General features: G+C 37.6%; 1 protein-coding gene across 2 annotated transcripts in view; it reads right to left on the bottom strand.

The window, feature by feature from the left end:
- The window catches only part of dpp10 (dipeptidyl peptidase like 10), a 248,380-nt gene that overhangs the window by 15,672 nt on the left and 216,547 nt on the right, over positions 1 to 16,161 (bottom strand). For both annotated transcript variants that reach the window (XM_004563082.5, XM_004563083.6), the window contains exons 10-16: positions 13,723 to 13,820; positions 13,033 to 13,156; positions 11,003 to 11,041; positions 8,498 to 8,605; positions 5,009 to 5,100; positions 3,995 to 4,042; positions 3,311 to 3,432 (exon numbers count right to left, since the gene is read on the bottom strand). In XM_004563082.5, coding sequence (XP_004563139.1) covers positions 3,311 to 3,432; positions 3,995 to 4,042; positions 5,009 to 5,100; positions 8,498 to 8,605; positions 11,003 to 11,041; positions 13,033 to 13,156; positions 13,723 to 13,820 — 631 coding nt within the window. The remainder of the gene's footprint in view (positions 1 to 3,310; positions 3,433 to 3,994; positions 4,043 to 5,008; positions 5,101 to 8,497; positions 8,606 to 11,002; positions 11,042 to 13,032; positions 13,157 to 13,722; positions 13,821 to 16,161) is intronic.

The following is a 16,161-nucleotide window of genomic DNA, read 5'->3' as shown; positions in this document are numbered from 1 at the left end:
CCCTCCTGTTGTCCATTCCCTGATTGCTCCCTCTATGTATTTAAGCCCTGTGTTTCAGTTTGTCATTGTCGCGATCTACCTTTATCTTGCTGTGTGTTTTGTCTGCATAGGTGTATTTTGTATTCTTAGTTTTTGTTACCCTTTTGAGTTCAGCATTAAAGCTGTTTTGAGTTACTTTCTGTCTCCGGAGTCTGCACTTTGGGTCCTTCTCCTGCCTGCACACAGCCGTCACATAACATTTCCACCTGACAGTTTGCCCAATTACGATTAAATGGTATTTAATATATGTAAAGGGGCTCCTTTAAAGCTGCTCTAAAAGGCCACTGTAGGCAGCTGTTATGTCACCTTCCCTATATTTTCTTAAATCAATTAGGGGTTAAAGGTCACTCGAGATGCCTCCCTAATATCAAATTAAGCCAGTACTTGTTAATGCCCTTCTCTAATATACTTTGTCAGAGGTTAATAGGATGGCAGGTGTGCTGTACTTAAAGCTCTCCTTTCTTTGAGTTAAAACACAAACCAACTTTTCCTTTATTTCCTTGCACTTATCTGTTGGTGGGCTGTATTAGCTTTGACCCAATGTTACACAGAGAAATGGCTTCATTTTGTGCATGTACCTGCTAGAAAACAGTAAACCAATCAGATCACTTTATGAGTGGGTTTAAGAGGCTTGTGCTGATGAAAACAGGTGTGAGAAGAAGCTTGTCAGGATTACGTGAACTTGGCCTTTGGAAGACAACAAGCTTTCTCCATTATTTTTATTGCTTTTGGGAAAGGGAACGCAGTTATTGTCCAATATATCATCACGCCAAAGCCCAAATGCCTCCTGCGCATGAAGAGCTTTCAGCTGTTCAAAATAAATTGAAACCACAAACAATATGAGTTACCCCTCATTAAATAATCTACTTGTTGCCCAATAATACTCCCTAAAAGCGATTACACACAATGTAGTCGCTAATTATTCATTTTATGACTCTCATTTCAAACTGATGAGAGATTAATTTTAAACTGAATCAGGAGGGTGACAGATCATGACTAGCAAACCCAGGCATGTGCCAGACAAATAAATGGATGCTGAATAAATAAGGAACGTAAAACACAACATAATCCTAATTTGATTTTTTTTAAACCAGCAGCCATCTGCAGCTATGTTGTAATAGAATGAAGCGCCACACAAATTGCTTTAGATGGTTAAAATTGTAAAGATTTAATTTTTATTAATGTAACTGTCCATTTAGGTGATACAGGCCAGATGCCATGATGTGGAATCATCCCAACATCATGTAAGTATCTGCATGTGCTGATATATCGTAACGTGGTCTGGCGAAGAAGGATCGGCTAGCAGGTCTAGTGGACATGTGGTGTGGAGGCTAGCCGGAAAACTTGGAGGCCAGTCAGTTAAATAGAACAAAAGACCTTTATGTGCCGTTAACAGAAGAAAACCATACAAGCCAGGTCTCCATAGCTCCATCCTATTCGTACATACATGTGCCGGGGGTTAGGCAGTCGCTGGTGCCAGCCCGTTACAATGGTAAGGTCTCTCTAAACAGATGCACGGGCAACAGCATGCTTGGCTGTAATGGCTGCCGCTGCATTCACACTAGGATACTCTGCAACTACTACAATAATAGAATGACACCCCCTAGTGGTGCTATACCATAATAAGGGTTGTTACAGTATAGTTGTTCAATTCTAGCTCTTTGGTTGGCATAGACAGCAGGCTATGAAGCTCATCAGCCTGAGGACTGGAATGAAAGAAAACGTCAATACTGCTGTGTCAGTTTTGGGTAAGTTATGAAGCTGCAAGTGTGTAACAACAGCAAAAAAAGTCAGAAAGTTTCATTTGGAATTCAGCAGGCAGAAAAAGTAATTTTAAAAGAGCAGGATTGCATTCAAATATTCTCTTGACATCCACCGGAGAGGTGTGCTACAAAACGAGATTAATGGGTTAGTGAAGTGCGTCGAGCTTAAAGTCAGAGTTTTGAGTGTCGTGAAGACAGATGCCTTTTTACCTGGGTGGGTCACCATGGTAACTTTTGCTGAACATACATCCTGATCTGAAGCTGGTTGGGTTCAGAGTTTCAGTTAAAAATTGCCTGTCTGTATCTGTTCTTTTCATTACCATACGCTCTAAGTGTTATAAAGATGTTCAGCAGAAGAAATGCATTTGATAAACAGATGTAACCTCTAAAGGTATGCCAACACTGTGTGTCGCATTATCACAGGAATCTGCACGTCTATCTTCAGTTGATGAAAATGTATCAATTATGTTTTTAAGCTTGGTCCTCATTTGCTTTCAAGTCTGTTTTACACCACGCTAATAAAACACAGATAAGAAAACTCAGTCAGTCTGTTGATAGTCTAATTACCAGCAAAAACTTTTGTTTATCTGGCTGCAAACTATAGGACAGTCAGTGCTGTGTGTGCTGAGGAGCATTTAATGTTTAGAGTTTCAGAGCTCTAATGTGCAGCTGTCAGAGCAATAAAATAAATATGTTTACTTAAGAGTTATTCTCATTTTATTTGCAGCAGCATCGTTGCATTTGGCTGCTTTATTTTTCATATCCTTTATAGATCCTTATCACCTGTATGTCTGATAATTGGATTTGGAGTGCTGCACTCAATGCATCCACTATGTGCAGATGGAAAGCGAAATGACACTTCAAATGCCTCCTTTTATGTGTGCATGCACATAGCCTGAAGCAGTGTGGCTGATAACCACTGTCATGAATACCCGTTATCTCTGAGTTGGGTTGTAGGTTTTGTTGAACCAGCTAAAGTAAAGAAAGCCCAGATATGTTTAATTGCTTTGCAGTACACAGCTCAGGTCTGTTGTGAACTCATTTAGTTAGTTTGGCTGTACTTTCTGAATCAAGACTTTTTTATAATAAGTCTCATATTTGCATTTTGAACTTGCAATTCTTCTTTAATAGTTTTTCCCATTTGGGAATGCCAAACAAGCAAATATTTCATAAAGAGATGGGGGTGTTAACCTAACCTTAACCCCTGTGTGTATTACTGGTAGCCTGCATGTTGTTAAGAGGTTAAATTCATTCCCTGATCTAACAACGTGGGTGGAAGCAGACTGTTGTCTGCACCAGACTGTTGTGATTCTCTAAATCACGCCCACGTTTGAACCTCAGAGTCAAATCCCTGAACTATTTTATAATATAATTTTTCATAATAAGACCCCAATCACTTGGAAGTCTGTCACCCTATGAAAGCCAAAGACACTCTGACAGCAATTTGAAAGGGCATTTCATAGCAGGAAAACTGGATGGCCCTTAAAGTGAGATACTGGTTGGCCTACCTTTACAGTCGAGGATAATGTGCTGGTTCGTGGGGCTGATGTCAGCGTCGAAGTACAAACAGTGGGCTTTATTCAGTTCACATGTTAAACACCGTCGGGGGAACAGGCCCACAGTTTTAACACTGAGAAGAGAAGAGCATTTAAAAAACAGAAAAAGAGACAAAGCACATAAAACTTTTTGAGTAAGAAAGTAAAGGACATATTTCTTGATCTTTTTTCATGATAACTCCCCCGAAGCGAACAAACCAGTAATAAATCATATCCAACTGGAAAGTATTACCTGTCTCGTTACAGGCTGGTATAGTTTACTCTTTTACATAAAGCACATTTTTCACAGTTTTTTGGCATTTTTATATTTAACCAGTAGTCAGAAAAATAACTGGGAGGTGATTAATAATACAAATTTTATGTGTGAACTGGTGATAAAGTGGCCAAAATATTCAGATAATCTCTACTAGTTCCAAAAAGTCAACCATATATCAATGTAAGAATAATGTGACAATTGTGAAAGTGAAAAATTCTTTGCAACCATTTTTTAAATATTTTTTTTTATCCCATGTTCATCATCATCATCATGTGAGTAAATTTACTACTAATAAAAGTCCCTTGAGTTCTCATGATATAAGTTCGAAAAGTTTTTAATCATTTTATAAAAATTATTTAATTAATAATAATGATGCAAACCTGAAAAGCTGCCGTCTCCGTGGTGAACCCTCAGTGCTGAGAAAATAACTGTTAGAGGACATAAAAGATAATTAGTGCAAACAGACATGCTAAATTAAACACAGAAGCTCATTATCTCCTTGTTTTCTTTGTTTAAGCGAAATTCATACATTTAATTACTAAAACACACATGTGCCATGTGTGGCATCCACAGTGAACCAAGGAGAAAAGGAGACAATTCAGTACTAACTACTTTGTTCATTATCAACCCAACTCTTGTTATTGTTGTTTTTTTTCTTTAAATTAAAATTTTCTATTTGTTTGTGGCTAAAAACATTTAAGATCAACACTCTGGTCAGCTCTATTCGATCTTTTAAAAACACAACAGCATTAGATTAGCTAAGTAAGATTCAGTAACGCATGCTTGTGGTCACAGACTTGGCAAAACACATCACTGCTTGAAACCACGATCAGGAACTCTGTGATTAGAGGAATTATGAATAGGAGGGTACAAATTTCACCTTAACAAGCTCCTAATTTCTTAGAGAAGTAAAACAGAACAATCAAACAGATGGACAATAATAAAACTGAAATAAAATTACAATTAGAATAAGAGAAACAGAGTGGAAAAAGAAAAGTCATCTTTTAAGTTGGTTTTTTTTCATCTTATCATTTGCGAGCCTTATCTCTTCATGCAGGTTGTGGTGAGCTGAGAGGTCCTGATGGTCAAGGCACTGCCAGGTTTAATTTAAGCATCAACATTGGAACGGCCAGAATGGCTCCACCATAGGATGTAAGCCCGCAGACTGGTGTATATGGGGTCAACATTTCTCCTGGGTAGCCTGAGCCCAGAACCATACATGCTTTAAAGGTGATCCGTAAAATCTTAAAATCAAGTTGTGTGCTATAAGAAACCCAAACTATCGATTTCTTAACTACTCTGGGGTGAGAGGATGACTGTTTTTTTTAATTAATTTTTTTATTGAGGTCAGTAAAGTTTGTAGGTTTTAGGGGGAGTTTTGCGGTCACACTCACAGGTTATCGGTGTCCTCATCAAAGGCAATGATCTTTGTCACCTCCCAGTTTCCAGACGTTAGATGTCGGACTTCATTTTGATCAGCTCTGAACTGAAAAAATCAGAACAACAGTAGTAGAGGGTCATTTGACTGAGCGCCATCACTTAACTCATGCTCAGGTGTCAGTCAAACACTACATATTCAAAAGTGCCCATGCCAGAAAAATATCAGTCATTAACCCAACAAAATGGAAATATTTATGAGCTGAATCAATCAGTAGATTCCATCATAGCTCTGATTCTCTACTGACAATAAAATAGTACACTGTTCCTTTTTCAATGGATTTCCTTGGATGTTTTTAATACACTTGTACATGAATATGTCCAAGATTTACATATAGTCATAGAATTATATAAATTTTTAGTTAAAACCCATGAGCAGTACACATTTGTTTGTTCAGCCTGGCCATGAGCTGTGGAGACATTCATACAAATCTGGTACAGGTTAGATGTTTGTGGTTTATTTTTGTCCTCATGACTAAATAAATGTATAAATTTAAACAGACAAACACACAGGAGCACTGCACTCACACGTGACTGTAGCAAAGATGCCAGACAGTACATTGTTTGTTTGTAGCACAACAACAGAGATTGGAGAGACACTGTGGGTGAAATATGCTCTGCGTGCAGCTTAAATGCACCTTCAGGGAGAAGACCAGGTGGATGATTGGCTGTACGGAGTGTCAGACTTTAACATGCGAGACTGCTGGACTATCCTCAAGAAAACCATTTGTTAAGGTGGTGCCAGATTTTTTTTGGCTCAAGCCAATAAAGCTTTCATTATTCAGAGGGTTATAGAATATCTGGCAACCAAAGGGTTAAGCAAAGTTAGGCACAAAACTGGCATTTAAAAATCAATCCGTTTTTACATCCTTCAGGCACTAATAATGACTGAAAAGCTCTAAAAAGTAAAAATAACAGTTTAAATGAAAATGTCAAAGAAGATGATGTTAAATACGTCCCAATCACAAAAGCCAGGCAGACAAAGAAAGGCACACAATCAACTTTGGAAAAATGGCTAAAAGATTGACAGACTAAAAAAGAAACTTCACAGTTTACAACTGTGCTAAAAAAAAAAAAAAAAAAAAAAAAAAAAACAGTAACACAAGCAAGGTTCTGCATCTTTAATGACAGCTATGAGTCCTGCTCGTTTCAGCTCAGAGTCAAGCCTCTTTGCTGGTTGTTGAATTGCTGCAGACAGTAGAGGCTTGGGGTTTCTTCTTCCTGCTGAAAAGGTTTTAAAAACTCCAATTTCTTTTTGCTACTGTTCTAATCTAAAAGCCCTTTGGCACTGTTTTTCAATCATCTAATAAAACAGATTTGCCTTTGTTCTAATCAGTCCAGCTGTCTGCACACCTGGACTCTAGTTTCTGGAAGGCACACATCTGAGAAGTGGGCAGCCCTTCCCCGTGAACGGTGGGGTGTATTTTTTGTTAGTTTTAGGATGATCCCTAAACATGTTGGCCCTTTTTGCAATAAAGCAAATTGAGTAGCGTTTTTGCTGGCATGTGAGTTTTTGTGCAGTATCTGTTGAAACCTTGAACTGGTTTGCTGTGGTGAAGGGAAAGCTCAGGATGAAAGCTGAAGTGGTTGATTTACTGCTTGCTTTATGTTTCTAAACTCACATATGTCCATGACCTGTAAGTAGGGACTGAAAGAATAAGACTGAACTTCCTCCAAACGATGTCTGGGCTCAGCCCCCTTTTTTCCCAGAAGAGTAATCACAGAAGTTATCACAAAAATGAGGTTTCAGTTAAAGTATGCATCTTAACAACAAAAGCCCTCAATACTGAAAAATGATGCCAAGCAGTCAAGACCCACCTCGCTGTTGCCTAAACTTGGTTGTCACAGCACTCATGTCTTAGGTCTATCTGTGAGACAGCACCCGCATTAACAAAATGGGAATATTCAGCTTTCTAGGAATGAGAAAATTTTGGTGAAATCTTCTAATCATAAGTGTAATAATGACTTATGTTTCCAGGGAATCACAAGTCAAACTGACAGAGGGCTCAGTGCAGCCTCTGCGACGATTTGATCGCTGTACCGGTCTGTAGTGTTTAAAAAAAAAAAAAAAAGTTGCACATGAAAGCAAGGATCTCAATTTTATTACATTATTACACACGTCATGAGTGAAGTAATAAGAATTGAACTTGCTCTAAACGGTGTCTGGGGTCTCACTTAGAGATGAGGTAGGAGCCTGGTTATTCAGGGGGAGGTCAGAGTAGAGCAACTGCCACTCCAAATTGAAAGGAATTAATTGGCTTGGACATATGACAAGGATGCCTCCTGGATGCCTCCTAACTGAGGCATTGCTGGGATGTCCAGGGGAGGGAAAACCTTGGGGGAGATCAGGATACCCCGCAGAGATGACAGCTCTCAGTCTGCTTGCATCTTTATTTCCCTGAAAGAAGTTGATTCTTACCTGACACGATGTCATAAAGCCACAAAACATTCTGGTTCGGTGGACTTGAATTGACCATGCACATCAGAAAACAGATTTATTATAATCATTCCAGTCGTGAAGATTATTATTATTATTATTATTATTTTTTACAAATATCAAAACAAAGTCGTTATTTTAATATAAAAATATTGCGTTATATTCTTTTTTTTTTTTTTTGCCCAAACAGCCTGTTTACATTTTAGAACATTTATCAGACCTGACAAATCCATTACAGACCGAACAGGCTCAGCCAGAGATTTATTTCTGCAAAAACTAATACTGCATGAATTCTTACACTGGAGAACGAGTTCCCATAATTGGAAAACAATCTGAGGGAGTTAAAAACAGATTTCAAATAACCCTGCTTATTTCTGCTAACATCACTGAAATCTTGCATACAACTTGCAGATCTGTGGATGTGCATGGGAAAACTTTAATATCTGTGCTGATGAGAACAGGCTATTGGATTTTGTGCTTGTGTTGGTGGGGGGAGGGATGAGGGCTATCATGAAATAGATGATTATTGCAACATTTTAATTAACAATTCGACAGCATCACAAATAAAGGTGACTTTAGCTGCGGCTTTGATGCAACATCCATCGCATTAACATAAAGTCTTGATCTCAGTCCTTTATAGACTTTGGTCAGATATTGGTTTTATCTCACTTTGAGGTACATAGTGTCTTAGTTGCCTTGACACACAATAATGGGCAAATTTGAATCCTACAAAGTCCATGTGAAGAGGTTGGAGGGGTGGCAGGGCCATGTCGCATGTTTATAAGACAGGAGATTGTGGTCTGAGTCCACAGGACTTGCACTTTGTCAGATTTATATAAGCCTGCGTTTTCCTAATTCTAAACAAGTAGTATTATCACCATCAGCACTTAAACTGGTATGTCACGCTCTACTGTCAAAGGATACCTTGTAGTTACTGAGGAAAATGAATACGCACAGTAGTTACACAATACATATATAGCTTTAAAGTGACTATGAATTCAGCATTCACCTGCGTAGTGAACATGGCAATATGATGAAACTCTCCTCGTCCTCCTTGTTTGACCGGCACTGTGAGGAAGAATCTGTTGCCATCTTTGGAAAACACGGGTTCCTGATTCTGTAGAAAGCAAATATGTGTCATATATTTAATATTATTTTAACAGATGAACCAGAATGTGCCTATTTATTTCTTAGAACATTAGACAAATTGCACATTTTCCAGTGTATCTGTAAAAGAAGCTGTGGAGCATGCTGAAGAGTCCTGCTTTCAGAGGCATACATTACATAGTTGCCAACTGCATGAACAAGTGGATGGAAATTATGCGCGGATGGCCTCCACAGCTGAGAGATGGCCAAACCACTTTTTTACCTGAAAGTAGCAATCTGCAGTGATTGTATATAAAGAGACTGTTGACTGACTAAATGAGTGACTACCCATTTTGTGGGAAGAAAATGGATTGTTAGCATGGACGGCAGTGAGGAAAGAGGATGGATGATTTAACTCTATGTGGCACTTTAAGCAGGACAGTGGTAAAAAAGAAAGAAAAAACAGAAAAGTTTAGTCCTTGAAAACAGCTACTAAACTGTAGTCGGATTTTGGGAATTTAAATTCATAACAGAAGCCCTGCATTGCCTCATGTAGACAGGCTTTACAGTGCAGAGGGAGTTAGATGTAAATAAGGGGCATTATAAGAAATGAAAGGGGCATCATTGGTGATATGTGATTCATAGGGTATTTGATTCTATTTATGTATCTGGTGATGCTAAGTTCGCCTTTTTAAATGTGTTTAGCCCCTCAAATTTAAAGGACACACAAAGTTTATGGGCTGGATTAACCCTTTACCATAACTCACATTTTTTCTCTTAAGAGGGATTTTATTCTTCAAAAAAATATTCTTAAAATGAATTAAGGTAGTCTTAGTCTGCATACCTGGAGTAGTTGTCTGATAACAAAAAAATGACAGCCAAATAAAATGTCATGTGATATTTTATCTAAAAAAAAACAGACATATGCATTTTTCAAACTAATTTAAATGCTCACTGATTAATAATAAATTCATATTTAAAATGAGTTTAAATTCAGTCCTTGTAAAATCCATAAAAAGATGCAATTTTAGTTTTAACTTGTCAACTAAATTTGGATTTAAAAGCCATGATCATCTGAGTAAAATTTACACAAAAATCCACATTTAACATTATGAAAAACATTATTAACACTATTTAAACTACAATAATAGTTACAAATGATTAACATAGAAGAAAAATATGCAATAATGCAGTCAGCAGGTACCGTATAAATTAAAAAAAAAAATTATTAATATTATTAATAATAATAAAATAATACAATTGAAACCTTTAATGTGATTATATTTGTAAATTGCTCAGCAAATGTAGACTTTTGTCTATTTTTAATTTTTAAAGTGTGATTCTGTGTTTTTAGTTTCTCTAATTTTCACTACTGAACATAAACAACACAAAATCACATCACTGCACACATGATATTTGAAGAAAAGTTTAAATCTCTGGAACCAAAACTGTGAAAAATAGAAACCCTCTTTACTCTAAACTCTAAATTCTGCCTCAGTTTGGGATAGATTAACTAGAATGGATTTTTCCATGATGTTATATATTGGTATTGAACAGAAAGTCATTAGCAAAAGACCTGTCTGCACTGGCACAACCACAAAATTGAGCTTCTGTCAGATTACCACCTTTACCGATACACGCAGCTTGCCAAGGATGTCAGTTGGTTAAATTAGACACTGCTTGAGCCAGCCGGGACTACAAGATCAAATCCTGCCAGAAACTCTCCTACTCTGCCTTCATCACTGCTCTGATAAAGCTCAGAGCTGACTTCAGACCACCTTAGGAAGAAATGAAAACATAGATAAATGGGAAACTGATTTAAATCTGAACTGATGATAGTTAATATAATTAATTTATCAAAATGTAAAAGTAGCAAAAAACATGTTTGTGTGTTGTTCTGGCTTTTATTTGGCACTGGGTTACTGAATATTCATAGCCCTTCCAACATAAAGCAAAGGGGCTGATGAACAAAAAGAACACATTATTTGTAAATTACACTTTTTACATGAAATGTTTACTTATTATATTAATTTGTGGATGCTAACAGTTTAAATTTTTCTTGAATTGAAAGCCTCAAGAATAAAGTTTAACATTTTTTTAAATGAGCCTCATAAATCAACTGAAAAACAGGCTGCAGTATTTTTTTTTGTCTATACCATAGAGTCAGGAAAAGGGAAAATTCACACATGTGAATAGTCTTTGCTCTCGCCTCACCTTTCAGTCTGTGCTTGAGTCAGTTTCAATATTTCAGGGATACAGAGACTTTGAGAGTGTCTATATAAATACAGATAACTAAGAAATTCTACTTTGTGTTGCGTAATTTTTGAAAAATGTTGAAGCAGACATGATTTTCAAGTGAAATTACAGCAATGGAGCACAAGCTTTTCAAAGTGACAGGCACTGACATGTAGAATAAAGAGAAGCTTACCTGCTTGGAGAGCCAGAGCTCAGAGCTTTCTTCATGTCTCTGAAAAACACATCAGAGCAAAATGTCAAATGAGTGTTAATTCAGCCACATCATAAAGATCTTCTCATCTGTTACAGCCTTTCTTTCAAGGTTCTATTTTCTGCTTCTATTTGGTGCATTGTGGTTTGGAAACTGCACGATAATTGATGTAATCACGTTCTTTCCCAAAATCATTGGTCTTTTATGTCAGCAAAATATTTACATAAGTGGTATATTTCTAATACTGTGTAAAAGTGATGCTGGAGTAGCACTTCAGTGGCTCATTTTCCAGACATAATCATCTGTCATGTAATGGCCCCCTTATTTTGCTGTTTATTTTAACACACCACTTGGGACATCATTCCCAGTTTGAACCCTCATTTCAAACCAATATGCATAAGCAGAAGCCAGAGTTTTGGCAAGAGGGCTCTGGGTGCTGTTTCCAGGCCTCATCTAAGCTGCCTCTTGGCTGGACAGCGTGTTTGTCCATGCAAATCACACCAAATCAGAAAAGTGCAGAATTGGAGAGCGGCCTGTCCAGTCCCACGGTTCAACTGCGAGGTTAACACTGCTCTGTGTTGCCCAGTAAATATGGAGAGAATGTGGAACTGTGCTGCAATTTCGGCGGAATTTTTTCTCTAAACTAAAGAGTGCTTTTAAAACTTTTTCCGTCAGGAAGGCCAAAAGTACCTGTGTTTCTAAGTTTTGTTTTCATCACTCAACGACAAGTTACTGAACAGCCATTGGGTGAAACTGTTCTCAAAGAGGTATTAGGCGCTGTACCAAACCCCTCCTTGCTATAGTTTTGGTCGCTAGCAGTCTGGTCGCAGTCACCAGTTATATGTATGAAAGACACCAACTTGTCTTTGGTAAAGACACTTTGAAAAGTAAACAATGCACACTTCAAACTAGAATTTGCAAGTAGCTAGTGAGTGTTCCCAGAAAAGTCAGCATCTTCCATGCAAACTACTGGCAATTTGGCAGTCTGCTAACGACTGAAGCAATTACAGGTAGGTACAGTACTCTGTGACAAACTCCAGCTAGCATCAACCATATCTTCAGCACCAACCTCCAGCAACCACTTCCCAACTGTCTCTGGGACACACATTTTTCTCGAACAACCCGACTTTCTCCGTGGCAAGCTAACAATCCAGCTAAGTAATAAGCTTTACAGCCATAATAACAGTTACAGGGGTTATTACAAGGGGGAAGACATCTCTCTGAGTCTGCATGGCACAGGTCCTCTGTGGGGAGAATCCTCTAATTGCAGCAATTAAGCCTCCTCCCATATACAGAACTTATTTCAGTAGAAACTTTCTGGATTTAAATGCTTCCATTAATATTTGTGTGATATAAAAATTAATGAAGTCCTATATTTTGTCAGTTTTTAGTGATCTGGTTTCAGAAATACTCAAACCTGCCACAAGCAAAACACAAGATATTAAGTAAAGACTTAACATCAGCTCTTTGATCATAACTAAACACTCTATCACATTAAGAGTTTAATGTGGTGCCTGTGCAATGAAGATAACACATGTCTGTGTAACTGCTGAAAAGGTTAATGAGAGTCATGCGAAAACAATCAATGTGCTTTCTGTTTAACATGAATAAAAGATGCCACCCTTGTTGCCTATCCTTACTTAGATCTTCATCTCACAGCAACAAAGCAGACAACAATCAATTGGCGATCTCAAAGAAGAAAAGGATCTAAAGTAACAAGAGCTGAAGTTAAGAAAGACAAGTTTAGAAAAAAATGCTCGTGAGTTTTACCTTGAAAATCAGATAAGATGTTCGAACTCACAAGGCAGATCTAGCCTTGGTCAAATGATCTCTTAGTTAAGTGCTAGCTGCAAAGTTTTTAAACATGAGTGAATACTTTGTTATATCAAAAACTGAGAAAATAAGTCTTTTTTCTATATTAAGGAAGTTAGCGATACTTTATAACATGAGATAAAAGAAGGAAAAATGTGTTAACAATTTTTCTGTCCACACAAAAAAACACACACACAGACCGTGACGCAGGCTCCGGTGGTGGTGTCACACACAGTCAGGATGGAAATGTTCTGGGCCCGGTTTAACCATCTAACAGATGTCTTGGTCTTGCTGATCCACTTCACCATTGTTACATAATGTTCCCTATAAAAAAAATGATATCATAATGGTCATATCATGTCCTGTAATTACATGTTCACAAGCTAGATGCTTTTTTAATTTAGCACATCTAAAACCTATTAACAACTACAAACAACTGCTCTACACACTTAAGAAAATGAACCATTTGCACAGCTGAGCTCACTGGTTTTTACACCTCTACAAATTACCTCAATGTCAAGCTGCTTTTTTCCTTTTGTTAGTTCTCTTCCACACAGTCCTATCATGCTGGTAAATGGCATGCAGACTTTCAACATTCATTAATATCCACTCAATTCTGGCACACAGTAATGCAAGATTTCTAAATGGTATTTGCAGTTGTAAAATAACTGTGACACCAATTGGTCATTGTTTGTTTTTTTTTTCTTCATTTTAAGAACTGAAAGCAGTTTTAACAACTACATGCGCAGAGTGAAAGATTTCCCAATTACAGGTGCAAAGTTAAGAGTGAGAAAAAATGATCATCTGAAGTTTGAAATGTCAGAGGTATCCCTTTAAGTGGCACAGCAGCTGGTGCAAAAGATTGGCAGGGAAAATGCAGCTCCTCTCACCGCAGCTTGAGTGTCTCTGGAGGCATGAGCTCCAACGTGTGCGTCGGCCCGTAAAGGTTGACTACATAGAGCTTCACCGCTGGGTTGGGTTGACCAGCCTGCATGCAGAACCAACAGTCCAGAGTTTAGACAGAAATGTCACTTCACTGCTGCGGAAAAATACTTTATGCAACACTCTCCAAAGTGGCAACTGTGACTTATAAAGTGCTGCCAAATTAAGTGATTTCGAATGAATAATTCATTGAGAGTAGTCTTTAAAAACTTAAATGCACATATGGTTATGCTATTATGTGGAAACAATTTAGAATTTTTTGTCACACAAACTGAAAAACAGATACAAAAAAAGACATAAAGAAGAAACACTACATAAATACTTAAACTAAAGCAAGTACACATGACAAACAGACATGTTAAACTTGACAATTTCAACATTATTCTGCATACAGAGGAGTCCTAGAAAAACCCTTACCTAAACAGCTTTAACACTACTGGAAACGTGCACTATGATTCCTCATTTGGCTGACCAGATCACTTTTTTTTTTTTTTTTTTGCATTTAGAGCAAAGTTTAAAGCGTTAGGGGTATTGTTTGAATTAAGTTCATATCTGCTATATTGCATTTTATTTTCAAATGTTTTCACAAACTTGACCAGGGTGTTCCTGGCCTTTCACCCAATGACAGCTGAGAAGTTTAATAGGATACTGATATGGTGCAGACCTATAAATACTCAGGTTGGCATCTGCACAACAAACTAAACTGGCCTTGAACATAGATGCTCTCTACCAAAAGGGGCACAGCTGTTTCTTTTAGCTAAGAACGCTTAGATCCTTTGAGATCTCCAGCAAATGCTGCATGTTTTACCAGTCAGTCATGGCAAGTGTCTTTTATACTGCACTGGGAGGCAGAGGGGAAGACAAGGACTTTGGCTTTTGGACAAATAGCTAAAAAGGAAGGAAAGTGGGGTCATTGGTGTTTGGTGGAGAGATGCACAGTGATCAGCTTACTTCACTGAGCTGCAGGACAGAACGGCTCAGAAGATCCTTGGTGCTCACTGTCATCAGGTTATTGAACACCTGAGTCAGTGGATAAATATCCAAAAGTCAATAGCCAAGGACCCCACAGCCATCTGTTACTTGCTCTGGCTGTCTCTGTTTCCTCTTCAACCATTTAACTACACAATTCTTATATAAAAATAGCTTTTTTGGTGGTTATTTAAATATAGTTAAACACATGTTAAATTATTGTGATAAATTTGTTATTTCTCACGAAACACTAAGTAAATTCTTTATTCCTTTGTTGGATCATTTATGTTAAATAATATAAACAAATATTAAATACAAAATACAAATGTTAAATATGGCTTTAGAATCAGTGTGGCTGTTTAGATTTTTAGACAACTAGGTCAGCCGTTATTATACTGTTTAAGCTAAGGTAAAATATAAAAGTGTAATCATTCTTGTCTCAGTGAAAAATTCTACCCATACTGGAGCAGGAAACAAGTCACAACTCTTCACTGGCTTGTCTTGCAAGTGGTGCCTCTTGTTGTTCGTCATCAAACTCATCTACTACCAAAAAACTCAGAAATACAGAGAAGCTTCTATGTGAATAGACTACCAAAAGTCTATGTGCTGGCCTTAAATATAGTTTACACACAGATGACAAATGGTCATCTACAATTATCATCACCAGGGGGCAGTGTCATGAAAAACTCTTCTGTGGGCAACTCTTGCTTTTGTAGCTCTTGTAGTCATTCACGCTGTCATGGAAATGCGTGTTAAACAATAAAAACCATCTACTGCAATTTCCCCCATTATTCTTCCCCCAAATTCCGCTGAGGTTCCCTTTCCTTTTTCTGCCCTCTTTTCAGCCAGTTAGCATTCAACCCATACAAGTATCAGTCCTGTTGGGCTATATGTGGTGTTGTTTTCTAAGAGGATTCTACACAAGTGCTTCTACATCACATCCATTATATACACGGAATTCTTCTCTCTGTGTAGCCAAATACATACGAAACCAGCTGATTTTTTTAAGAACATCTAAACTAAAAAAGTGTGTTACAACAACAGCAAGTAAAACACTGAGCAGAAAAAAAACCCATTTTGTATTATCACAATAACGTAAACAACCATATCTTATAGGCTACTATATTTCTGTAAATTAAGCTGAAGCATGATAGCATTGACACCAGCTGCTTTATTTTTACTTTTATTCTTCCTCTTCTTTTAGCTTGACTAATGGAACCCAATCTGTCCCCCCCTCACCCTAGCTCTAGAATCCTCTTCTGTCACACCAACCCTGTGGATGTCCTCCTACACTACACCCAAAACCTTCTCTGAGGTTCCCCTTTCCATCCAGTCTGGTAGCTCCATGTTCAAAATTCTTTGTCCAAGAATCCCAGTTCTATTCTATTCTGCTCTGTTTATATAGTGAGTCACAACAA

Source organism: Maylandia zebra, linkage group LG16 (assembly GCF_041146795.1).
Source record: "Maylandia zebra isolate NMK-2024a linkage group LG16, Mzebra_GT3a, whole genome shotgun sequence".
Lineage (NCBI taxonomy): Eukaryota > Metazoa > Chordata > Actinopteri > Cichliformes > Cichlidae > Maylandia > Maylandia zebra.
Note: the sequence above shows the minus strand (reverse complement) of the source record. Positions and strands in the feature narration are given on the sequence as shown.